This window comes from Astatotilapia calliptera, chromosome 15 (assembly GCF_964374335.1).
Source record: "Astatotilapia calliptera chromosome 15, fAstCal68.1, whole genome shotgun sequence".
Taxonomy (NCBI): Eukaryota; Metazoa; Chordata; class Actinopteri; order Cichliformes; family Cichlidae; genus Astatotilapia; species Astatotilapia calliptera.
This window is the reverse complement of record NC_137436.1, coordinates 33,206,115-33,233,911: the sequence shown is the minus strand read 5'-3', so window position 1 is coordinate 33,233,911 and position 27,797 is coordinate 33,206,115. Positions and strand designations below refer to the sequence as shown.

Below are 27,797 nucleotides of genomic sequence, written 5' to 3'. Positions count from 1 at the left end.
AATGTCCACTTCTTTAGTGAACTTGTACTTGGCCTCTCTGTAGCAGTCCCTGTCTCCGCTTCTGAACGCCTTTCTCTTTTCCAGCCACAGCTTTTTGAGTTTAGGAGTAAACCAGGGTTTGTCATTGTTATAACTCACCCTGGTGCGTGATGGCACAATGCTGTCCTCACAGAAGTGGATATAGGAGGTGACAGTGTCCGTAAACTCGTCCAAGCTGTTAGAAGCAGCCTTCATTGTGTCCCAGTCTGTAGACTCCAAACACGTGCGAAGCTCCTCCACAGCCTCGTTGCTCCACAGTTTTTTAGTCCTCACGACAGGTTTGGAGAGCTTCAGCCTCTGTCTGTACGCGGGGATTAGGTGGATCATAACGTGGTCAGAAAGTCCGAGTGAAGCGCGGGGCACCGCGCGATAGGCCCCGCTGATCGTGCTGTAACAGTGGTCTAATGTCCTCTCCTCTCTGGTCGGGCATTTAATATACTGCTTGTATTTGGGAAGCTCATGGCTCAGATTGGCTTTGTTAAAGTCCCCAAGAGCAATGATGAGAGAGTCCGGGAATGTCCGCTCCATGTGCAGTATCTGCTCCGCGAGTGCGCACTGAGCTGCCTGCGCATCTGCGTCTGGCGGGATGTAAACAGCGGCCAGGATGAATGAAGCAAACTCCCGCGGAGAATAAAACGGTTTGCAGTGGATAAAAAGATATTCCAGAGAGGAAGAGCAGTGCTGAGCAATCACTGTTACATCTGTGCACCAGCCACTATTGATGTAGAAGCAGAGACCTCCACCTTTGGACTTACCGGAGAGAGCGGCCTGCCGGTCCGCGCGCAGCAGATGGAAGCCCTCCAGCTTGAGCGCGCAGTCTGGGATGTTCTCACTGAGCCACGACTCCGTAAAACATAAGACACAGGAGGAGGCAAAGTCTCTGTTCATGCTTCTCATCAGGGCCAGTCAATCTTATTCCCGAGTGAGCGTACATTAGAAAGGAAGATCCCAGGAAGAGCAGTTCGCAGTCCGCGTCTCCTCAAACGCACGAGTGCGCCGGCTCGCTTCCCTCTCTTTCGGCGTCTCGCTTTCCTGGTCAGAGTCAGCAGTAAATCTGCCGCAGATGCGACAAATATTGGAAATAAATCCACAGGCGTTGTAGTCCTGTAGTTAAGGAGCTCTTCTCTGGTGTACGAGTATCCAGAGGAGTGCCCAGACACAGAAGAAATGCACAAAAACAAAACAAAAGTAACGCACTGAAGCACCAGGGCGACCATACGCGGCGCCATCTTGGTTCCATGTAGATCACGGTATTCCTTTGAGACTGAGAAAATACAAAGCAGCAAGTGCTCATGGTGGTTCTGTCTTGGGTAGGACTATAACGATTCATCAAGTAATTAGAATATTTTGATTTAAAAAAAATTGGACACAAATGTTTTGCTTTGATGCATAGTTTAACACATGGCTCTGTAGTGCATCGATTTGTTTAACAATCATGAACATTTCACCTACATTTGCACCTAAAAACAGACCTTCAATATAAATATTTAGGAGCAGCAAGTGAATAAAAAGTCTGACAATGTTAAGCCCACATAACCAAACACAAAACAAAAACACTGATAGCACAACAGCAGCAGTGCTGATGACGTTGGCATAGTGTAACATGGAGCTGGAGTCTGTTTACATACTGCGAAGAGTAAAGAGGCAGAGCTGTTACCAAGATGATTAGCTCAAGTTGAGTGAATGAAAACGTGTTTCTAGCATCCAATACAGCAGCACTTATTCCTGTAATCACCAATAAAACCTTTACTGGGAACAAGCTATCGGGAGTCTTTCATCAAAACACCTGATCAAAAAACTCCAACGAGAAGAAAAGCAAACTCTGTAGCTTCTCCTGTTTATTTTGTCTGATGAATCCAAATTTGAAGCTGGTTTAACAGAAGAGGGGCCTGAAAACTGAAGGCTCGCTGTCTCTCATTCTGCTCATACTCTAGGAACCACATGTAAGCCCGCAGTCCGAGAGCAAAGTGCTCTAATGGGGTGATTATTCAATAATCTGCAGTAAGCCTTCAGAAGTTGTATTAAAACAGATGCAGATGACCTGTTAACTTAGTCTGATACTAGACTTGTTAAATTATACAGCTTACTGAAGGCTGACGGCAGCTATTCTATTGTATATGGAAGTGATACCTGCAGCAAACAGGGGTGAGTCTAAAGGGTGGATGGGGTGTACTTGGTCCATGTACATTTTACATATACATGGACCATTAAACTCTGAGCCACTGACCTGAGGGTTGTTAGGTTAGACACTGAATTAATATTATTAATATTAATATTAATTAATGTGTACATGCTCATAACATGTTTTCAGCGCAAAACATGTCTGCTATTAATTTCAGAAAACCTTCCAAAAAGACAGACTGAAGGTACATTTTTATGCCTTTGTTTAGATTATGTAGTTGATATTTGACTATACTTGAGATTATTTATATAATTTTTGCATTTAAGAAAACGCTGTTTGCATGTTTCAATTAAACATAATGAGTTGAAGTTGGCACTGAGCTGCAGGGATCCAGATGTTTAACACTATCACAGCTGAGCTGCTGTAGAGCCAGATGGATTCCACTGACACAGCTTCCTTAGGGCTGTGCTTCATTCTTTATATATGTCTTGGGTCGAAAGCTGAGTCCACACTATGCTTTTCCAAATAAAGTATGCATTTCTTACTCTAAATAAACGGGGCAACTCGTCTCCCCTCTGCTAGGAAACAAATTTATCAATTACAGACACTATTCAGTTGCCCGTGAACGTTAGTATATGGTTTGACTAAGCTGCTGCTATATGCTGAAATTTTCAGGATTAGTCATTGAACTAACATCAGTGTTAGCTTGCTGTTATTGGAAAATGGTAAGGTTAACATCAAAGTGTTATCCCACATTGCCTTCATTATATCTATATTCATAACTGTGTCATGTCTGCAAGAATGTTCACGATATTGCCAAAAGTATTCACTCATCTGCTTTCACATATTGGCCTACCCTTTTCCCTATAACAGCTTCAAAGCTTCTGGGAAGACTTTCCTTGTGGTTTAGGAGTGTGTTTACACCTGAGTTGAAATGAGCCAATAAGGACTCCTATTAGGGTAGGTTGGCTTGTGGGACTCCGGAGGCAACTAAGAGGTAGTGGCAGGCCAAGATAATTATGGCTCTGGTAGTAACAGAAGCAAACATTCATGTTTGGAAGGCCCTCTCCCCTGCCACCTCCTCCAGTTTGTCTGGGAGAACACCAAGGCGTTTCCAAGCATGCAATCTCTCCAATGTGGGTCTGCCCCGGGGTCTCTTCCCAGTGGGACTTGCCGGGAACACCTCACTGAGAAGGCGCCCAGGAGGCATCCTTGTGAAATGCTGGAAGCACCTCAACTGGGTCCTTTCGATGTGGGGGAGCAGCTGCTCTACTCTGAGCCCTTCCCAGATGGCTGAAATTATCACCCTATCTCTAAGGGAGAGGCACTGTGTCCCAACCTATCGTTATACGTGATTCTGAGATTCTAAGAGAAATGGTATTAAGTGTGTTGTAACAGAATCATAAGCCCTTTTTTCATTATTACCTACCCGGATCGATTAGCCACAGATCAACACAACTCGACTCAGCTCAACTAGTTTTCCATTACAACCCAGTACTACCCTGTGTGTGCTTGTCATCATAGCAACACATCTGCACGTCCTGTGATGTAATTAATATGAGACAAAGGTGGACATCAAGCTAACGATATACCTGCTGCTTGGGCTGTGGCTTTTCATCAGACTCCAGGGAACATGGCAGTGTTTTTTGGAGCCATTTCCCTCGTTGCCAGTTTCAAAAATTGTGGTTTTGATTTTTTGAACGAGCCACTGACCAGCCAGTCAGTGGCATGCAATCTGACCACGTCACATTTATTACCTGCTCGGATTGCTTGAGCCCCGGCCGAGTAGGTACTAATAGAAAAGGGGCTATAATTTATGTGTGGTTACGCAGACAGTTAACCGTGCTTAATTGCTTAATACTGATCAGAATATAATCAGGTCTAAGTTTAAACTATATAACGAATAGCACTGTTACCTCACAGCAAGAAGGTGGAAGTTTGACTCTATCATCTAGCTGGGGCCTTTCTATGTGGAGTTTGCGTGTGTTCTCTTTGGGTTCTCTGACTTCCTCTGATTCCCTGTCTCTCTGTGTTAGCCCTGCAACAGAGTGGCAATCTATCCATCTGTCTTGCCATTTGGTAGCTGGGATAGTCTCCTGCGACCCTGATAAGGATAAGCAGGAGAGGAATGGATGGATTTTAATAACAGGCCTCTCACTCACACTCTTTATCTTCTGCGAGAGGAGCAGTTCAGAAGACAAACTTTTAACTCTTGGATCTAGGATTTTACAGTTGAAATTCCAGCAGAGACATCAGAGGAATTAACCGCTGTCCAAACTCTGAACTTAAAAACCTATTTTGTGTTTTTTTTGGCTTTTTCTCTGCTCATTTTTGCTGTGTTAGATTATAAGTCTGAAACAGCAATAGGATTTCCATTGTTTTCCTGCTAGATTACAACTTCTATTTTCCTGTGGTTTCCCATTGGACTGTTATTATCAACACCAAAAACATAGATAAGTGCATCTTCAGGTCTGGATGTACTTGTCTCTTCTCAACCTCTCTCCTCTCGAAAATTAGAAAAAAAATCATCGTGTCAGAGTGCATTAAATAGAAAAGTATAACTCAAATGCTTTGATTATTGTTTTGTTTTATTTTATTTTTTAATAGTTTTGTTTTTGTTATTATTATTTGATTCTGCTTTGCTCCTGTTAATTGCTTTAATAAAATATTGAACATTTAAAAAGTCAAAGTGGTGGACATAAGTATAAACAGCTCTTACTACTCTAGCCTAAAAGTAACAGACTTTTAGGGACTTCGAGGGATCTAGAGGGGAGTTTCCTTTAACGGGTGTGGCTCATGAATGCTGGGACTGCAAGGCTACTTGGGGGTGGCTTTTATCAGAGGCAGTGGGGTAGACACTCGGAGGAGAAAGGTAATCAGCTCTGGGCGGGTCCCCTCACCCATTGGCTCCACCTGAGCTCTACACTGCCTACTGGATAATACCCATAGGATCAGAGATTATGGCTTTTTTAAACAGTGAGCTGATCCAGACCTCCTTTGTTTTGGTACTGTGCCACAGATTGACAGTACATATACATATATACAGCAAAAATATGGATTCTACTGTCTAAATGTATACAATAACATTCATATTTGAGGGTCCTTATATTGGGGAGAAACACACTGTAATGCACTGTTTATTTTCTGTGCAAAATGTGTACTATACTTTTAAAGCATGGACTGAGAATTGGGTTTTCAGTTGACTCTCCAGTGATAATCTTATGTGCACTCTGATGTTGTCTTACTGTTTGTTTTATGTCCATAGTATGGCAGAAGTCCCTTACACTTGGCTGCCTACAAAGGCCATATTGATGTTGTTCGTGTCCTGCTCAAAGCTGGCTGCAACCTGGACATCCAAGACGATGTGAGTAGATTCAAGTCTGTCATCCTTCTGTCCAGTTCCAGCTCTTACCGCAGTCCTAAGCATGTCGTCACCAATAGCTGCTTCTCTTTTTGCTTCTCAATAATTTTTTTTAATTCAGCTTTTTACACAAACATAACTGTAGTTTGATGGCCCCCAGTGGCCTTGAATGGGACTCTCTGGTCTGCCCACTGATGGGTCTTCCTTCAGCATGCAAGTCCATCTTCCCCACAGACAGTGATAACCCAGATCTCTGGTATTGCCAAATTCACTCTCTGTGGTCAATGAGCTCTGCAGCAGGTTGCAGTACAGCCTCCAACACTGGGGGGAGCAAGAGATGCAGACTGAGAAAGAAGGAAAAGGACGATGAGGAAGAAGGGAGAAGCCATTGGAGAAAGGCTAAGAAAGAGCATGGAGGATCAGGGAAATTGAAAGAGGTTAGCCAAATCTGGTCCTACTGATTCAACAAAAATCTGTACCCCCCCATCTTTCCCTGAACACTGCTACTACTCAACCACTGCTCAGCTTCGTTCTAGTGTGGATTGACCCTGTTCTTTGCCTCTCCCTCGTGTTCTTTATCTCATGGAAGTCATTACTCTTTTTTTTCTTTTTGTGCTCTGATGTCAAACTACTACTACTGTCATGTCACTCACTGCTAATCTTCTCTATGGCCAGCATTCCATTTACGGCTGATCTTAAGTGTGGAAACTTTTACTGGGACTCGACTACTTTCATTTCATCACATGAACCACACTGGACAAACTGTGGCTAAACAACATTATCTGTGGTTGCTATAACTGCACCATATTAAAACCATTACTGACATAGTCAGGAATAACTCATTACCCTTAGGAATATACAAAAATGTAAACATTAGAATAGAATAGAATAGAATTCAACTTTATTGTCATTGCACATGCACAGGTACAGGGCAACGAAATGCAGTTTGCATCCATCCAGAAGTGCTTTAGTGATATAGGTATATTACAATATATATTAGCAATAGTATAGATATGTAAGTATATTACAGAAATGGGTCTATTATGGTATGTTATAATGTACACGGTATGAAGTATGTTGTGAATATTCTATAACTAAGTATGTACAGGCTGTAGTGAGTACAAGCTATGTGCAGGCTATGAACAGGATATAAATATGAAAAACTATACAGAATATGAAATAAATAACTTTACAGAAATCTGAGATATACAGCTATACAGAAATGGGAACTATGCAAGTTGTAAACAGTTGTAGGATTAAAGATTATTGAATGTACAGAATGATTATTTACACAGAGCTATACAGTAGTGCAGTTAAGATAAGTGAGGGTGTAGATAGTTTCTACAGAGGCTATATAAAGTGCTAGTGGTTGTGAGTGGTGGTTCACTCCATGTTATTATTATGTGTTTGAGGGTACAGTTGTCCATTGTGGGTGTGTGTATGTTCAGTCCATGAGTTTAACGTGGGTCAGATGTCAGGAGGCAGAGTTCAGGAGTCTGACAGCTGTGGGGAAGAAGCTGTTCCGGTACCTGGTGGTCTTAGTCCGGAGGCTCCTGTGGCGCCTCCCAGAGGGCAGGAGGGTGAAGAGTCCATGTGATGGGTGACTGGGGTCTTTGATGATTTTCCCAGCCCTTTTCAGACACCGCTTCCTGTAGATATCTTTTATGGCAGGAAGTGGTGCTCCGGCGATGCGCTGGGCAGTTTTCACGACCCTCTGCAACGCCTTCCGGTCCGAGGCAGAGCAGTTCCCGTACCAGACTGTTATACAGTTGGTCAGGATGCTCTCGATGGTGCAACGATAGAAGTTCACCAGGATGTCTGAGGACAGGTGGTTCTTCCTCAGTCCTCAAGAAGAAGAGGCGCTGGTGAGCCTTCTTGACCAGCTTGGAGCAGTTGGTCGTCCAGGTGAGATCCTCGGAGATGTGGACTCCCAGGAACTTGAAGCTGCTCACACGCTCCACAGCCGTCCCCTTAATGTGGATGGGTGGATGTGGTTAGAAACATTAGTAGGACCTAGAGTGCTGGTGTAGTTCAGTTGTCCCTGGTTCAAGTCCAACCTGTGGACTTTTGCTGTGTCTTCCCACCCTCTGCTCTAATATTAAAAAAAAAAGCACACAAAAAGACCCCCCTAAAAAAAGAAGAACCTTAGTTGGAACTAGGGTTGTTTGAATTTCAGGGTTAGAATTTCAAATTTGATACTGATACCCAGGAACATGCACAATACAATTTTTGACCAGGAGGAGAGAGGTTCTCTGCCAGGTGAACACCAAGGAATTTGGTGCTCTTGCCGATTTCCACAGAGGATCCATCGATGTAAAGTGGACAGTGATCTTAACAACCATCTATTAGTTTTTGGGCCTTTTTCACCTTTATTGACAGAGACAATAAACTAAGAGCAAGAACGTGGAGGGAGAGAGAGAGGGTCGGATGTCATGCGGTCGGATTCAAACCCAAGCCAGCCACTCTTAGCCGTATGGCATGTGCACACATGCTAAACTGCCCACAACCATCTCTTTTATTTTGTCCATGTTAAGAGACAGGTTGATGATGCTAAACCAGTCCGCTGTTGCACCCTGTCTCTATATGCTGACTCATTGTTCTTGCTGATAAGACACACCACAGTCGGGTCATCATTGATCTGGTTTGAACTGTGCATTGGTGCACAGTCGTGAGTTAGCGGTTAGTGGGCTAAGCATACAGCCCTGAGGGGCTCCAGTGCTCAGTTTGGCGGTGTTGGAGATGCTGTTACTGATCCGGACTGTCTGACGTCACTAAATGGTAAATGGCCTGTATTTGTATAGTGCTTTACTTAGTCCCTAAGGACCCCAAAGCGCTTTACACTACATTCAGTGATCCACCAATTCACACACACATTCACACACTGGTGATGGCAAGCTACATTGTAGCCACAGCTCCCCTGGGGCGCACTGACAGAGGCAAGGCTGCCGGACACTGGCGCCACCGGGCCCTCTGACCACCACCAGTAGGCAATGGGTGAAGTGTCTTGCCCAAGGACACAACGACCGAGACTGTCGGAGCTGGGGCTCGAACCGGCAACCTTCCGATTACAAGACGAACTGCCAACTCTTGAGCCACGATCGCAACACGTGAGCCTACGTCAGAAAGACCAGGATCCAGATGGAGAGGGAGGTTTTCAGGCCCAGCAGGCTCAGTTTTCCAATGCTGAGGAATTATTGTGTTGAATGCTGAACTGAAATCTATGAACAGCATTCGCACATATGTGTCTTTATTGTCCTGGTGGGTGAGGGCAAGTTGTAAGGTGGTGCAGTGTAACCTGCAGTGGGTCCAGTGTGGTTGGCAGCAGGGTCTTAATGTCCCTCATGATGAGCCTCTCAAAGCACTTTATCATGATGGGTATGAGTGCAACGGGAAGATAGTCATTGAGGCAGGACACTGGGGACACTGGGTACTTTTTTGACACAGGAACGAAGGGGGGTTGCCTTGAGGCACGTTGAGATGACAGCAGTGCTCAGAGAGAGGTTGACGATATCAGTGAGGACATCTGTCAGCTGGTCTGCACATTCTCTGAGCACTCTCCCAGGGATTTTATCTGGCGCAGCAGTCTTCAGTAGGTTAACTTTTTAAAGAGTTTTTCTCACATCAGGCGAGGTCACATACAGAATCTGGTTGTTGTGAGGAGCGGGTGGACTTCCTTACCAACACGTCACTGAGCGTCAAACCGTGCATAGAAGTTGTTCAGCACATCTGGTAGGAAGGTGTCAACGTTGCAGGCAGGACTGGAGGCTAGGTTTCCATAGCAATCCGGAGTGGCTGGTATGTGTTACTGCCGTGCTGGTGCTGGCATTTTTTTTAATAACCTGCAAGTTTAAACTGAAATATCTCTTGTTTTTAAGTAGCTAGCTAATTTGCTAATTTACACTCAACCAGCTGGCTCAAAATGTCAAGGATGTTCAGACAGGAAATTTCATAACTCAAGGAATTGTACCTTCAACTTGCTGTTTTTTGCAACATCCCGACTACAGAATGGAACAGTTGTCAGCCACCTCCCATGGATGACATCAAGCTGTATGCCAAGAGTGAACGAGACATTGATTCACTGATCCACACCACCAGGATATACAGCAATGACATCAGAATGTCGTTCGGACTGGAAAAGTGTAGTCGGATGATAACAAAGAGAGGGAAGGTAGTCAGAACTGAGGGGATTGAACTACCAGAAGGCAACATTGCAGACGTAGAGGACAGCTACAAGTACCTGGGCATCCCACAGGGAAATGGAAACCATGAAGAGGCTGCTAGGAAAGCTGCAACCACCAGGTACCTGCCAAGGGTCAGGCAAGTCCTGGGGAGTCAGCTGAACGGTAAGAACAAGATCTGGGCTATCAACACCTACGCCCTGCCCGTGATCAGGTACCCGGCTGGGATAATAAGCTGGCTAAAGGAGGAGATAGAAGCCACTGATATCAAGACAAAAAAGCTCCTGACCATGCATGGAGGGTTTCACCCCAAGCGGAAGGAAGGAGGCCAGGGATTGGTGAGTGTCAGCACCACAGTACAGGATGAGACAACGAACATCCACGAATACATCACGAAGATGGCCCCAACTGACAGCGTGCTCAGTGAATACCTCAGGCAGCAGAAACCCAAAAAAGAGGAGGAAGGCGAAGAATCATCATGGAAGGACAGACCCCTGCATAGTATGTACCACCGGCAGATAGAGGAGGTGGCTGATATCCAGAAATCCTACCAGTGGCTGGACAAAGCTGGACTTAAAGACAGCAAAGAGGCACTAATCATGGCAGCACAGGAACAAGCTCTGAGCACAAGATCCACAGAGGCTTGGGTCTATCACACCAGGCAAGACCCCAGATGCAGGCTGTGTAAAGATGCCCCCGAGACAATCCAGCACATAACAGCAGGGTGCAAGATGCTACCAGGCAAGGCATACATGGAACGCCATAACCAAGTGACCAGCATAGTGTACAGGAACATCTGTGCCAAGTATAACCTGGAAGTTCCGAGGTCAAAATGGGAGAGTCCCCCAAGGGTGGTGGAGAATGACCGAGCTAAGATCCTGTGGGACTTCCAGATAAAGATGGACAAATGGTGGTGGCTAACCAAGCAGACATAGTGGTGGTAGGCAAACAGAAGAAGACGGCGGTAGTGATCGATGTAGCGGTCCCGAATGACAGCAACATCAGGAAGAAGGAATGAGAGAAGCTCGAGAAATACCAAGGGCTCAGAGAAGAGCTCGAGAAGATGTGAAGGGTGAAGGTAAGCTTGAAACCTGTATCCCCCATAGTCGGTTACCAAGATTACGTGAAGTACCCTCAGAAGGTCTGCTAGATGATGTTAATGCAGCACTACGGACGATACCTACGACCACGATTACCGACACTAACAAGCTGATCTACAATACGGCAGCAGTGATCAGTGAGATGCTTGGCTACAAGTTGAACAGCCACAAGGGGCAGTACCCTCCATGGAGAAGGAGGCTAGAGGGCAAGATCAAAGTAGCACGGAGGGAGGTTAGCCAACTAACTGAGTTGCAGAAAGGTGCGACAAAGAAGGTGCATAAGAAATACATCAAGCTGTCCATACCTGAGGCCTTGGAAACTGCCAAGCAAAGACTCATAGCCTTGGCCAGCCGCTTGAGGAGGTACACCAGAGAGATAGAAGGCAGGAGAATAAACCAGCAAAGGTGTACTCTCAGTGGCAAGGGAACAATAAGAGAACAGCACCACCACGGCTGGAGACGGAGCAATACTGGAAGAGCATATGGGAGAAGGACGCAACCCATAACGGCAATGCTCAGTGGCTAGTGGATCTGAGGGCAGACCACAGCGACCTCCCTGAACAGGGTCCAGTAACCATCACAGTGGCAGATATCCAAGAAAGGGTCTCCAGTATGAAGTATTGGACAGCACCAGGGCCCGACATGGTTCACGCCTACTGGCTAAAGAAGCTGACTGCACTCCACGAGCGTCTGGCAGCACAAATGAACCAGCTGCTAGTTAACGAGAGACACCCGGAATGGCTAACCGAAGGTCGGACGGTCCTGATCCCCAAGGACCCCAAGAAGGGACCGGTCCCCTCCAACTACCGACCAATAACCTGCCTCAGTACTACATGGAAGCTCCTGTCAGGCATCATATCGGCTAAGATGAACAGGCACATGGGTCAATACATGAGCGGGACACAGAAAGGGATTGGCAAGAATACCAGAGGCGCAAAACACCAGCTACTGGTAGACAGAACAGTCAGCCGAGACTGCAAGACCAGACTGACCAACCTGTGCACTGCCTGGATTGATTACAAGAAGGCCTATGACTCAATGCCCCACAGCTGGATACTGGAATGCCTAGAATTTTACAAGATCAATGGGACCCTAAGAGCCTTCATCAGGAACTCAATGGGGATGTGGCGTACAACACTAGAGGCCAACTCCAAGCCCATAGCACAAGTCACCATCAAGTGCGGGATCTACCAAGGAGATGTTCTGTCCCCACTGCTGTTCTGCATAGGCCTGAACCCCCTCATCGAGATCATTAACAAGACTGGCTACGGATACCGACTACGGAACGAAGCAGTTGTCAGCCACCTCCTGTACATGGATGACATCAAGCTGTATGCCAAGAGTGAACGAGACATCGATTCACTGATCCACACTACCAGGCTATACAGCAATGACATTGGAATGTCATTCGGACTGGAGAAGTGTAGTCGGATGGTAACAAAGAGAGGGAAGGTAGTCAGAACTGAGGGGATTGAACTACCAGAAGGCAACATTGCAGACATAGAGGACAGTTACAAGTACCTGGGGATCCCGCAGGCGAATGGGAACCATGAAGAGGCCGCTAGAAAAGCTGCAACCACCAAGTACCTGCAGAGGGTCAGGCAAGTCCTGAGGAGTCAGCTGAATGGTAAGAACAAGATCCGGGCCATCAACACGTACGCCCTGCCCGTGATCAGGTACCCTGCTGGGATAATAGGCTGGCCAAAGGAGGAGATAGAAGCCACTGACATAAAGACAAGAAAGCTCCTTACCATGCATGGAGGGTTTCACCCCAAGTCCAGCACCCTGAGGCTGTACGCTAAGCGGAAGGAAGGGGGCCGGGGACTGGTGAGTGTCAGCACCACAGTCCAGGATGAGACAACGAACATCCAAGAATACATTGGGAAGATGGCCCCAACTGACCGAGTGCTCAGTGAATACCTCAGGCAGCAGAAACCCAAGAAAGAGGAGGGAGACGAGGAACCATCATGGAAGGACAGGCCCCTGCACGGTACGTACCACCGGCAGATAGAGGAGGTGGCTGATATCCAGAAATCCTACCAGTGGCTGGACAAAGCTGGACTGAAAGACAGCACAGAGGCACTAATCATGGCAGCACAAGAACAAGCTCTGAGCACAAGATCCATAGAGGCTTGGGTCTATCACACCAGGCAAGACCCCAGGTGCAGGCTGTGTAAAGATGCCCCCGAGACAATCCAGCACATAACAGCAGGGTGCAAGATGCTACCAGGCAAGGCATACATGGAACGCCATAACCAAGTGGCCGGCATAGTGTACAGGAACATCTGTGCCGAGTATAATCTGGAAGTCCCGAGGTCAAAATGGGAGATGCCCCCAAGGGTGGTGGAGAATGACCGAGCTAAGATCCTGTGGGACTTCCAGATACAGACGGACAAAATGGTGGTGGCTAACCAACCGGACATAGTGGTCAAATCAAATCAAATCACTTTTATTGTCACGTCACATGTGCAGGCACACTGGCACAGCACATGCGAGTGAAATTCTTGTGTGCGAGCCCCACAAGCAACAGAGATGTGCAAACACAACAACACAAACGAGCAAAATACAAGAATGGCCAACCTGAAACTAATAAATATATGTACAATATATAATAGTGTATGCATTTCTGGATGTGTATACTAAATATTTTCCTACGTGTGTGTGTGTGTGTGTGTGTGTGTGTATACACATTTTTACAAATTAAATAGTAAAAATAATAATAATAATAATAATAATAATAAAATATATAAAATGTACAGAGTTGAATATGTGCAAAACAAGTGGCATTTATATACAGTGTGGAGTGCATAATGTTGAAGTTCCAGTAGTGAAGCTGAGGTGTCTATGACGTGTTCAGCAGTCTGATGGCCTGATGGAAAAAGCTGTCTCTCAGTCTGCTGGTACGGGACCGGATGCTGCAGAACCTCCTTCCTGATGGAAGCAGTCTGAACAGTTTATGGCTGGGGTGACTGGAGTCCTTCATGATCCTCCCCGCTTTCCTCAGGCAGCGCTTCCTGTAGATGTCTTGGAGGGAGGGAAGCTCACCTCCAATTATCCGTTCAGAGCACCGCGCTACTCGCTGGAGAGCTTTGCAGTTGTAGGCGGTGCTGTTGCCATACCAGGTGGTGATGCATCCAGTGAGGATGCTCTCAATGGCACAGTGATAGAAGGTCCTGAGGATGCGGGGGCTCATGCCGAATCTTTTCAGTCTCCTGAGAAAGAAGAGGCGCTGCTGCGCCTTCTTCACTGTTTTGTTTGTGTGTACTGACCACGTAAGATCCTCAGCCAGATGTACACCAAGGAACCGGAAGCTGCTCACTCTCTCCACAGCAGCGCCGTTGATGGTGATGGGGGTGTGTACTTCTCTGCACCTCCGGAAGTCCACTATCAACTCCTTTGTCTTTGCGACGTTGAGGGTGAGATGGTTGTCTTGACACCAGTGGGTCAGGGCGCTGACCTCCTCCCTGTAAGCCGTCTCATCACCGTTGGTGATAAGACCCACCACTGTAGTGTCGTCCGCAAACTTCACAATGATGTTGGAGCTGTTAGTGGCTGTGCAGTCGTAGGTGTAGAGTGAGTACAGGAGAGGGCTCAGTACACACCCCTGTGGAGCACCAGTGTTCAGTGTGATGGGGGATGAGGTGATGCTGCCCAGTCTGACCACCTGGCGTCTGTCAGACAGGAAGCTAAGGATCCAGCTGCAGAGGGAGCTGCTCAGTCCTAGATCCTGCAGTTTCCTGTCCAGCTTCGAGGGAACGATGGTATTGAATGCTGAGCTGTAATCTACAAACAGCATCCTCACATACGTGTCTCTCTTCTCCAGGTGTGACAGGGCAGTGTGTAGTGTCAGGGCTATGGCATCATCAGTGGACCTGTTGTGGCGGTATGCAAACTGTAGAGGGTCCAGTGAGTCGGGTAGTGCAGAGCAGATGAAGTCCCTGACCAGCTTCTCGAAGCATTTGCTTACGATGGGGGTCAGGGCTACAGGTCGCCAGTCGTTCAATGAGGAGATGGTGGAGGATTTGGGTACAGGGACGATGGTGGCCATTTTGAAGCAGGCTGGGACAACAGACAGAGAAAGGGAAAGGTTGAAGATGTGCGTGAACACTCCAGCCAGCTGAGCCGCGCATGACCTGAGGACGCGGCCGGGAATCCCGTCCGGACCAGTAGCTTTGCGTGCGTTCACCTTCCTGAAGCACTTCCGCACATCCTCCTCAGACACAGTGTGCGCACTGACGTCATCCGCGGTGCGCACACTGTCCGGTCTCATGGTGTTCGCTGTGTCGAATCTAGCGTAGAATACGTTTAGATCCTCACACAGAGAGGCCGTGGTCTGCGGTGTGCTGGTTTTCCCTCTAAAGTCTGTGATCGTGTTTAGTCCCTGCCACATACTCCGAGGGTTGTCAAACTGTTGCTCCACCCTGTCCCTGTACTCACGTTTGGCTGCTTTGATCGTCTTCCGGAGTTGGTAATGTGCGTGTTTGTAGTCCGATGTGTTTGCGGAGGCAAAGGCGGTGTTCCGTGCCGCCAGTGCCGCGCGAACATCTCCGTTAATCCAGGGTTTTTGATTTGGGAAGGATTTGACTGTTCTGGATGGGACGACATCTTCCACGCATTTCCTGATAAATCCACAGACTGAGTCTGTGTATTCATCAATGTCTCTGGCGGCCACGTGAAACATTTCCCAGTCCGCGTGATCAAAACAGTCCCGCAGCGCAGACTCCGATTGGTCCGTCCAACAGTGCACCGCCCTCCGGGTTGGAGCTTCCTGTTTCAGCTTCTGCCTGTAGGCGGGCAGGAGCAGGATGGAGCAGTGATCTGATTGGCCGAATGGGGCGCGGGGGAGGGCTTTGTACGCATCCCGGAAAGAGGTGTAACAGTGGTCGAGTAGCCGGTTTCCACGTGTGTTGAAAAGGATGTGTTGATGGAGTTTTGGTGAGACTTTCTTCAGGTTTCCCTTATTAAAGTCTCCGGCTGTGATAAACGCTGCCTCTGGGTGTGCGGTTTCCTCGCTGCTGATCGCGCTGTACAGTTCCCTGAGTGCACGGTCAGTGTCGGCTTGTGGGGGAATGTAAACAGCCGTAATAATCACTGCTGTAAATTCCCTCGGTAGCCAGAATGGCCGGCACTTAATCATCAGGTACTCCAGGTCCGGTGAGCAGAAGGATTTGACCGGGTGCACGTGGTGGTAGACAAACAGAAGAAGACGGCCGTAGTGATCGATGTAGTGGTTCCGAATGACAGCAATATCAGGAAGAAGGAACACGAGAAGCTGGAGAAATACCAAGGGCTCAGAGAAGAGCTCAAGAGGATGTGGAGGGTGAAGGTAATGGTGGTCCCCGTGGTAATCGGAGCACTAGGTGCGGTGACTCCCAAGCTAGGCGAGTGGCTCCAGCAGATCCCGGGAATAACATCGGAGATCTCTGTCCAGAAGAGCGCAGTCCTGGGAACAGCTAAGATACTGCGCAGGACCCTCAAGCTCCCAGGCCTCTGGTAGAGGACCCGAGCTTGAAGGATAAACCGCCCGCAGGGGCGTGCTGGGTGGTTTTTTATATATATATATATCAAAATAGCCACCCTTTGCTTTGATTACTGCTTTACACACTCTTAGCATTCTCTCAATAAACTTGATGTAGTCACCTGAAATGGTTTTCCAGTCTTGAAGGAGTTCCCAGAAATCCTGAGCACTTCTTGGTCCTTTTGCCTTCACTCTGCAGTCCATCTCATCTCAAGCCATCTCGATTGGGTTTAGGTCAGGTGACGGGAGAGGCCAGGCCATCTGCCATTTACAATGGCAAGTCTCCAGCTTACAATGATTATGCCCTGTTCATGGAGGGTCCCCCTTGCAGTGAAGTGGAGGTGGGGTCTCATCTACTTAATTTATGTCAGGGTAATCAATTATTGTGTCATTTCCTGTCAGAGTTCCGTACTTTGGCTGCTAAGTTAAACTGGGGAGATGCTGCTCTCCAGTCATTTTTTATGGCGGGATTGCTGGATTACATCTGAGAGGAGATGGCAGACTCTGGACGAGACTGTAGATCTCCCCTTGAAAATTGATCATCGAGTTATGTCACCACCTCGTCACACTCCTCGGGTCTATAAACCCCAGTCTCAGAGAGATATTCCTCCGCCGCCTCCCCCCTCCTCTGAAGGAGTAGCTGCTAATACCAGCAATTTTTCCACCAAGGAGCCTATGCAGCTGGGCAGGCTATCCAAAGTGGAGAGAAATATATGCTTGCCTGAAGGCCTTTGTGCTTACTCTGGGTTGGCCCAACATTGCTGCCCCCAGTGTCCTCTAGGTCTGGGAAACAATGTGGCCAGGTAGACTGTGGGGGAGTCCCACTTGGCTCCTCCTGTTTCTCAGACCCCTCCCATTTCCAGCTTAATACCAGACAAGATGGCGGCGCGCACGGGTGCAGCGGCTCTTAGCTCTCCAGTTTGGTGCTCGTTTTTACTTTTAATGTGGATATTTTTGAATGTTTGCAACGCCGCCATCTCTTACAGTCGCCAGAACCTAATTGACCTAGGTTTTAAATATAGTTTGTCTGTTTCTGGCGACTATCAGCGAACACACAACATCCTGGTGGAGATAGCGAGACCGCCAGGGTCACCGTGGATGGTCTGCCCGCCCAGCAAGCGTAGAAGGCGACGGAGGGAAAGAAAGCAGAAGAGGGGATGCCGGTCGGGCTCAGACGCTAGGCTACGCAAACATCCACACCGGCCAGCACTTCCGAGCCTTTTCCTATCGAACGCCAGATCCATCACCCACAAACTTGACGAATTGGAGCTACAGATAGCCAACACAAGCTTTGCACGTAACTGCAGCATTATTCTTATTACGGAGACGTGGCTTCACCCGCTGATTCCCGACGCTGCAGTCGAGTTAGCAGGCCGCACGCTACACCGGCATGACAGAAACAGCAACTCAGGTAAAAGCAGAGGAGGGGGGCTATGTGTTTACGTGCATAACGAGTGGTGTTGTAACAGCAGGATCATTCACACACACTGTTCTCCTGATTTGGAGGTTCTGGCAGTCTCGTGCAGACCTTTTTACATCCCGAGGGAGTTTACAGTAGTTATTGTGATAGCTGTTTATATACCGCCGGATGCTAACGTTAGCACGGCTCTCAGCCTCTTGCTCAACACCATAAACAAACAACAGCTTGCCCACCCCGATGGGGTTTTTATTGTCACCGGCGACTTTAACAAAGCGTGCCTAAAGACTGTGCTTCCTAAATTTGTCCAGTTTGTGGACTTTGCTACGAGAGGAGAACACACTTTGGACCATGTCTATTCAAACATCAGGCATGCTTTCAGAGCGACACCCCTCCCCCACCTGGCTGGATCTGACCACCTCTGCATGTCCCTCACCCCCACCTACACCCCCCTGCTGAGAAAAACAAAGCCCCAGACAAAGACAATAAAAACCTGGCCTGAAGGAGCCCTTTCTCAACTGCAGGACTGCTTCTCAACAACTGTATGGGATTTATTCTCCAGCCACAACCTCCAGGAGTACACGGACACTGTACTCTCGTACATCAGGAACTGTGTTGACAATGTCACCGTCAACAAAAGGGTCAGGGTGTTTCCAAATCAAAAACCCTGGATGAATAGCGAAGTGCAATCCCTCCTAAAAAGCCGCAACACTGCCTTCAAGTCAGGGGACAGGGCTGCGTATAGGGCGGCCAGGGCAGACCTGAGTAGAGGCATCAGGAAAGCTAAGGCTGCCTATAGGAGGAGGATTGAAGATCACTTTGCTGACAACGACCCCAGAAAAATGTGGCAGGGGATCAATCACATTACCAACTACAGAAGCAATAACCAGGCAACATCTAGGACTGATGCCTCACTGGCTGAGGATCTAAACCGTTTCTTCGCCCGCTTTGAGACGACCAAGCCCTCAGCTGCCACACCACTTCCACCCGCCCCCAGCACTGGCACACTAACACTTAGGGAGCACCAAGTGAGGTGTGTTCTAAGGTCAGTGAATCCCAGGAAGGCGGCATGTCCTGATGGAATACATGGAAAGGTTCTCAGAGCATGTGCTGACGAACTTACCGGAGTCTTCACTAAAATCTTCAACCTTTCCTAGTCATCAAACACCGTCCCGCCCTGCCTCAAAACCTCCACCATCATCCCCATCGCCAAGAAGACAGTTGTGGCCAGCCCAAATGACTACAGGCCTGTTGCACTTACGCCTGTAGTGATGAAGTGCTTTGAGAGACTGGTCTGTCAGCACATCAGGGCCGGTCTGCCTCCCACTCTGGACCCCCACCAATTTGCCTACAGGACAAATCGTTCCACCGAGGATGCTATCACCATAGCGCTCCACACTGCGCTGAGTCACCTGGAGCACCGAGGAAGCTATGTGAGAATGCTCTTTCTGGACTTCAGCTCAGCATTCAATCATATCATCCCGGAGATCCTGGTCCAGAAACTGTCTCACCTGGGACTCTCCACCCCCATCTGCCTCTGGATCAAGGACTTCCTGACAAATAGACCACAGTCTGTCAGACTCGGCCCCCACCGGTCCAGCACCATCACACTCAGCACCGGGTCTCCACAAGGATGTGTTTTGAGTCCCCTCCTGTTTACGCTCTACACATCCGACTGCTCCCCTACCCATCTCTCAAACACCATCATAAAGTTCGCGGATGACACCACAGTGGTTGGACTCATCTCAAGGGGGGATGAGTCGGACTACAGAGATGAGGTCAACAGACTGACTGAGTGGTGTTCAGTTAACAACCTCCAACTGAACACCACGAAAACTAAAGAACTTATCTTGGACTTCAGGAAGGGCAGAGCAGACCCGGCCCCACTTTACATTCACGGGAGCTGTGTGGAGAGGGTACACTCCATGAGGTTTCTGGGCGTGCAGATATCTGATGACCTCTCCTGGACTGCAAATACTACAGCGGTGGTTAAAAAGGCCCAGCAGCGTCTCCACTTTCTGAGAGTGCTCAGGAGGAACAACCTGGAGGAGAGGCTGCTGGTGACATTTTACAGAGCCACCATAGAGAGCATCCTAACGTACGGCATAACAACATGGTATGCAGGGTGCTCAGCTGCAGACAGGAAAGTACTGCAGAGGGTCATCAACACAGCCCAGAAGATCACTGGCTGCTCTCTGCCCAGCCTGGAGGTCACTGCAAACTCTCGGTACCTCAGCAGAGCTGGCAATATCATCAAGGACCACTCTCACCCCAGCAACCAACTGTTTGAACTATTACCGTCAGGCCGACGGTACAGGTCACATAAAACCAGGACAAACAGATTCAGGGATAGCTTCTTTCCCAGAGCTATCACCGTAGTAAATAAGCACAAAAACAATTGAACCTATTCCATACCGTCACTGTCATTATATTATGCTGCTATTCATACTGTCATTATATTAATGCTGCTATCCTGTATATATTGTACATACTATTGTTTGAGTACTTACGATTGTTTTTTTTGTACTTTTTATATTTTACATTTATATTTATTATTGAAACTTGCACCAAGGGAGTGGCACTCCAATTTCGTTGTACTCTGTACAATGACAATAAAGGCTATTCTATTCTATTCTATTCTATTCTATTCTATTCTATTAAGGTAACGTTTCACCTGAAACAAAAACAGTTCCCTCTTGAGGCTCTCATGGACTCAGGAGCGGCTGAAAACTTCATCGACCTGAATCTAGCTTCTCAACTCCACATTTCGCTAACCCCAATTAACCATTTATTCCTGTCACTTGGTAGACGGACACCGTCTCCAACCCTACCCCATTCAGTTCCAGACCCAACCAGTTCGCATGTCCATCGGGGACCACTAGGAGTAGATCCAGTTTCTCGTGGTCTCTGCTGCATCCTCTCCTCTCATCCTGAGCTAACATTTTTGATAGGGGACCCCGATTCACTGCTAGTTTCTGGAAGGTCTTCTGCAGTCTGATTGGGGCCTCTTCCAGTCTCAGGTCTGGCTACCACCCTTAGTCTAATGGGCAGGCGGAAGGGGCCGCCCAACAACTGGGACGCTTTTTGAGATGATTCATCTCCACCCAACCGTCTCTTTGGCCCAGCTGTTGTAGACAGAGCTGTCTCACAACCTCTACATCTTTTTCTCTACCGGTCTCTCTCCCTTCGAAATTTATCATGGCTTTCACCCTCCTATCTTTGATCACCAGGAGGCAGAGGTTTAAGTACCCGCAGCCCAGCGGTTGGTCTGTCGATGTCGACTGGCCTGGATCGAGGCATGGGCTGCTATTTCTTGATGCAATGCTCAATACACCAAACAACATCGCTGCCGACACCGGCCAGGCCATTCATTTCAACCAGGGTACTGGGTCTGGCTCTCCACGAGACACCTGAAACTCCGTACTGAAGCCAAGAAGCTCACTCGCAGGTTTATTGGCCCGTATTAAATCACGGCAGAATCAATCCGGTCACTTATTGTTTACGTCTCCCACCCACAATGAAGGTCCACCCTGTTTTCCATGTGTCGAAGCTTAAGCAACGCATTACCTCTCCACTGGCACGACCCTCTCCACAGTGTTGCCAACTCCTCAGTAAGGAAAATCGCTATTGGTTGTCCTAAAAGTCGCTAGAAGTCGCTAAATGACGTCATCGCCTAATTTGCATAATTGGTCATGCTAATCTAATTGTAACCTATGTTGTTGGAGAGAGAAATAACATCGTGGAAGAGACATAAAGTGAGTAAAAAATGTCCTAAATGCATTTAGAGTTTATTTAGAACTACAAATTAAATTTCTTTTAGCAATTATTGTTTTTTTAATGTCACAATTCCAACCCTGCTCCTTTACCCGGGCTTGGACTGGCAAAAGTGACCCGAAATAGGCACTCTGGTGGAGTTACTTTGTGTGTGTGTTTATAAAAATGTGTGTGCAGTCTCCATCGCACTGCACTCTGTCCTCTCACACCTGGACAACAACAACACCTACGCCAGAATGCTGTTTATAGACTTCAGTTCAGCATTCAATACAATCCACCCCTCACAACTCATCAGGAAACTGACAGACCTGGGCATCAGTTCCCTCATCTGCAAATGGTTACTAGACTTCCTGACCAACCGCCCCCAACATGTCCGGCTGGATAACCGCTGCTCATCTACAATCACGATGAACACCGGTGTACCACAAGGCTGTGTGATGAGCCCTTTCCTCTACTCCCTCTTCACCCACGACTGCAGACCTGCTGATGGTTCCAACACCATCATTAAGTTTGCAGATGACACCACAGTGATTGGCCTCATCAGTGACAACGATGAGGCCGCCTACAGGGAGGAGGTGGATCGTCTGGCTGAGTGGTGCAACAGAAACAACCTGCTGCTTAACACCGAGAAGACCAAGGAGCTCATCGTGGACTACAGGAGGAATGCTGACCCACATCCACCCATCCACATTAAGGGGACGGCTGTGGAGCGTGTGAGCAGCTTCAAGTTCCTGGGAGTCCACATCTCCGAGGATCTCACCTGGACGACCAACTGCTCCAAGCTGGTCAAGAAGGCTCACCAGCGCCTCTTCTTCTTGAGGACTCTGAGGAAGAACCACCTGTCCTCAGACATCCTGGTGAACTTCTATTGTTGCACCATCGAGAGCATCCTGACCAACTGTATAACAGTCTGGTATGGGAACTGCTCTGCCTCGGACCGGAAGGCGTTGCAGAGGGTCGTGAAAACTGCCCAGCGCATCACCGGAGCACCACTTCCTGCCATAAAAGACATCTACAGGAAGCGGTGTCTGAAAAGGGCTGGGAAAATCATCAAAGACCCCAGTCACCCATCACATGGACTCTTCACCCTCCTGCCCTCTGGGAGGCGCCACAGGAGCCTCCGGACTAAGACCACCAGGTACCGGAACAGCTTCTTCCCCACAGCTGTCAGACTCCTGAACTCTGCCTCCTGACATCTGACCCACGTTAAACTCACCCACAATGGACAACTGTACCCTCAAACACACAATGATAACATGGACTGAACCACCACTCACAACCACTAGCACTTTATATAGCCTCTGTAGAAACTATCTACACCCTCACTTATCTTAACTGCACTACTGTATAGCTCTGTGTAATTAATCGTTCTGTACATTCGATAATTTTTAATCCTACAACTGTTTACAACTTGCATAGTTCCCATTTCTGTATAGCTGTGTATCTCAGATTTCTGTAAAGTTATTTATTTCATATTCTGTATAGTTTTTCATATTTATATCCTGTTCATAGCCTGTACATAGCTTGTACTCACTACAGCCTGTACATACTTATAGTTATAGAATATTCACAACATACTTCATACCGTGTACATTATAACATACCATAATAGACCCATTTCTGTAATATACTCACTTATCTATATTATTGCTAATATATATTGTAATATAGCTATATCACTAAAGCACTTCTGGATGGATGCAAACTGCATTTCGTTGCCCTGTACCTGTGCATGTGCAATGACAATAAAGTTGAATTCTATTCTTTTCTAAGTAGTTTTAAACCTTGTGATCCACAAAACAGCATAAGAGTAAAAGAGTAAAAGAAGAACTGACTGCATTACAGCACCCGCTGCTTGTTGAGAGTAAAAGCGATACGCACTTTCACGTCTTTTTTTAGCGACTTTTTTTTAGAAGAAAAGTCACTAAGGGGTCTGAAAACTCGCTAAATATAGCGACAAAGTCGCTAAGTTGGCAACACTGCCTCTCCAGTGCTGTTAACTTGCAATTTCTCAGGCTGGTGACTCAGATGAATTTATCCTCACCATCAAAAGTGACTCTTGGTCTTCCTTTCCTGGGGCGATCCTAATGTTAGCCAGTTTCGTTATAGCGCATGATGGTTTTTGCGACTGCACGTCGGGACACATTGAAAGTTTTAGCAATTTTCTGGATGGACTGACCTTCAATAAGGACAGATCATTAGAAAGAATGAATATGATTTATTGATTAACAAAATACAGATAAATGTTTGGCAGTTAAACTCTGTTGGCCCGTCCTGTCAGAACAGAACCCCAGCTGTGAAGGGGATTAGAGCAGGACCCCCTGGAGTCTAGACACTGGTGCTGGAGATGAGATGTAGGTGGTTTGAATGGAGTGATGAGAGTTAATTCCATATATCTTGTTTCATATATTTGATACCTTCAGTATGTGTCTACAATGTAGAAATTGGTAAAAATAAGGACAAACCATTAAATGAAGGTGTTTCCAAACTTTTGACTAGTAGTGTATATATATAAATATCTAGACATATAAATATATCGTAACTTTAAAAATTGTGAATCAAGTCCTGTTGGAGTAACAAAATTGCTAAGCAGTGCCAGATTTCTGAAAATGAGGAGGAGCTAGTGGATCCCGGGTTTTTGCTAGCTGTTTTATCTTCTCACCCCACATAGCATGTAGCAATAGTGCCCAATGCAATGGGTACACATATGGAGGTAGGGTATGACTGAAGGCTCCGTAATAGGCACGTAGAGTCCTCATGGTAAAGCCAATAAACCAATTGCACACCCAAGGTAAAACAAGCAGAGCTGATGGAATGGGGTATGTCTTCCATTTCAGTTGCATGGTGTTCATAGCTGATGTGTCGTGCTTTTCATCCATTGACGGATGACGATGAATGGACGGACCGCCCATTCATCCATCTTGCCATCCATCCCTCCCTCCCTCATGGGTCTGGGTTGCATGTTAATTTTTCAAATCTGATGATCTTGTTTTGTTATTTTAAAATGATATGAGTTCCTATTGCTTTGAACAAAATTCAAATAATAGATTTGAATGAGGTGTGTGAATCATTGCAAGGACTGCAAATTGGGGTAACAAGATTCTCAAACACTTTACAGTTAATCAGTGTTGTGTTGTTACCATGTGTTAGTAGTCAGTTCTGTGTCTTTATATTTCTGTTGACAGGGAGAACAGACGGCATTACATAGAGCAGCAGTGGTGGGAAACAGTGACATTATCAATGCTCTGATCCAGGAAAGCTGCGCACTGGACAGACAGGACAAGGTATGATCATTTAGTATAATTTCAGATTCATATTTAATAAACTCCTTTCTGTGAACCTCTTTACAACTGGACTTTTTTGCTTTTGGTTTTTCTATAGAACTACACATCAAGTCATAAACTTAAATGGTCACAATTTGGAGACTGAATAAACAAATATACAGTGGCTTTGTTCTGTGCATAAATATTTTCAAATATTTATATATTTTTTAACCTGTTCTGTAGTCATGAGTTTAGTATTTTAATATCAACAAGCTGCAAAGCAGTATTTAAAAAAGTTGACTGTCTTCATATTTGTGTGGATGCTTTAAGCATCCACACTATTGAGTTCCTGTTTCTCTTTATTGTGTGGATGCTTTAAGCATCCACACTATTGAGTTCCTCTTGGGACTTCCGTACACTTTTTGGCACTTAACTACTTCTGCAATTTTCAGCCGATTTTCACCGTTCAAATTTTAAAATATTCTGCTATTTCTGCTAATTCCTGCTATGTCTTTTGGTATTTTTCACTATTATACTTTTTAAAATATTAAGCTTAATTTGTCCCATTGAAATGAATGGGAAACTTCTGCAATTCTGCTAAAATTTGCTTGTTTCTGAAACTTAACTACTTCCTCATATTTTCACGTAGAACAACCATTCAAACTTTAAAATGTTCTCAAATTATTGGGCTATTCAGGTATGATTCAGCTTTTTCAAATCTTTTGCCGTTTTACCTTTATGCCTCTTAAAGTTTTCAGTTGCAAAATTGTGATTTTTCACAAAATACATGCGTTGTTATGGTTGCTATGCACTTGGCTTCCAGTGTGCCACTGAAGGTTTTGCAGTCTTCTCTTCATGTCCGAACAACTTCTTGCTACTTGCTCAATCTTCACTCAACTTCCACAAATTATACATCAAAACATAGGTATTTTTGCTGGGTTTCCGAAAATGTCACTATCATGGTTGTGGTATTCATAGAACTTTCGCAAATCTCCTCAGACCAACACAATGTCGGAAAACTCTCCATATAAAGTCAATGGAGAGTTTGTTCAAAATCACCGCTGCATTTCTGTAATGAGAGGCATATTCGAATCGTCATATCTCCTTAACGAAGCAAAGTTAAGACATGAGGCTTGTCCCGGTATATCTTCAGACACTCGTGACGCTCACAATTCAAGAATTTCTTTCTCACGTATTACCGTTCTGAAATGAGTTGGACTTGTTTGAGGGTAGGAAATTCGTCCGTCGCTCAGATTTCTTCAAATTTCAAACCCTGGAAATGAACCACTTTTTTCTCTCGTCATAACTTTTTGTTGGATTTCCACAGAGACCTGAAAATTTCCATGACTGTTCACCAAAGCCTGCTGTCTCTTACGGTGAAAGAATGATATCGATACTCCAAATAGATTTCGAGTTACAAAGCGTTGTTTGAGGGCAAGTCAAGGCAGTTTTTGCTTTGCTCTACTCAGTTATGGTGCATTAGAAGTCAAATATCTTTAATAATTCACATTTTAATGATAAATTGTCAACACTGGAAGATTCCCCCATCTCTTCTGAACAAAACGGTGTAAGAATGACTGCTCTAGCCCCTACGGTTAGGAAATTATGGTCATTTGTTTGAGGGGAGTCGTCATTATGAGAAATAGGCTGCAATAATCCTGTGCCTCTCAGTGCTGCGTGTGTAAACAGATGCACCTGTTTTGGCGGGAAAAAGTACACAGGCTCTCTGATTGGTGGATTCAAATTCAGCAGCTCCCAGGCTGCTTGACTGAGCTAGAAACTTACTTCTCTCTCCCTGTGCATTTTTTTGCTGATTTTTTTCATTTAACAAGTATATTTGAGGGACCCTCAGCATGTTCAGCATTTTTTCAGCTGTCCATTTTGCTTTTCCAATTTTTCTGTTTAACTTATTACTATTGTGCTAAATCATACTATTTCTGCTATTTTATAAGATTTGTGCAAAATATAGTATTTCTGCCAAATATAGTATTTCTGATTATTTATAGTTTTTCTACTAAATCATAGTACAGTATTTCTGCTTTTTATAGGATTTGTGCTAAAACATAGTATTTCTACTAAATGTAGTATTTATGCTTAATCATACTATTTCTGCTTTTCATAGAATTTGTGCCTAATATAGTATTTCTGCTAAATTACAGTATTTATGCTTTTTATACTATTTGTGCTAAAACATAGTATTTCTACTAAATGTAGTATTTATGCTTAATCATACTATTTCTGCTTTTTATAGGATTTGTGCCTAATATAGTATTTCTGCTTTTTATAGGATTTTTGCTCAAACATAGTATTTCTACTAAATGTAGTGTTTATGCTTAATCATACTATTTCTGCTTTTTATACTATTTGTGCTTAATATAGTATTTCTGCTAAATTATAGTATTTCTGCTTTTTATAGTATTTGTGCTAAAACATAGTATTTCTACTAAATGTAGTATTTATGCTTAATCATAGTATTTCTATATATTTCTGCCAGGTCCCCAGGCAGCCAATCCTCTGTGAGGACTGAGACATTCAAATTTTCAAATCAGGGCCTGCACGGCTTCCCAGCCAATCATATATGTGTCCTGAGGCATTCAAATTTGCATATTGGGGCCTTCATGGCTTCTAAGCCAGCCAATCATATCTGAGGGCTGAGGAATTCAAATCCACAAATCAGGGCCTGCACGGCTTCCCAGCCAGCCAATCATATATGTGGTCTGAGGCATTCAAATTTGCATATTTGGGAATTCGTGGCTTCTAAGTCAACAAGTCATCCATGTCATATATCTCTAAAAATTCATATTTTAATGATAAATTGTCAACACTTGAAGATTCCCCCATCTCTTCTGAACAAAACGGTGTAAGAATGACCGCTCTAGCCCCTACGGTTAGGAAATTATGGTCATTTGTTTGAGGGGAGTCGTCATTATGAGAAATAGACTGCAATCCGGTTGTTCAGTGATGACGCGACGAATCCTACTTCCGGGTCTAAAGTAGTCTGCGTTTAATATGGCATTTGTGTTGT

At 45.9% G+C, this 27,797-nt stretch overlaps 1 protein-coding gene across 4 annotated transcripts in view; it reads left to right on the top strand.

Annotated features, from left to right (window-relative positions):
• The window catches only part of ankrd6b (ankyrin repeat domain 6b), an 80,573-nt gene that overhangs the window by 26,634 nt on the left and 26,142 nt on the right, over positions 1–27,797 (top strand). For 2 of the 4 annotated variants that reach the window (XM_026194167.2, XM_026194166.2), the window contains exons 3-4: positions 5,427–5,525; positions 24,695–24,793. In XM_026194167.2, coding sequence (XP_026049952.1) covers positions 5,427–5,525; positions 24,695–24,793 — 198 coding nt within the window. Of the gene's footprint in view, positions 1–5,426; positions 5,960–24,694; positions 24,794–27,797 lie in introns of all 4 variants that reach the window. The other 2 variants (XM_026194165.2, XM_026194164.2) reach the window with 1 other exon arrangement.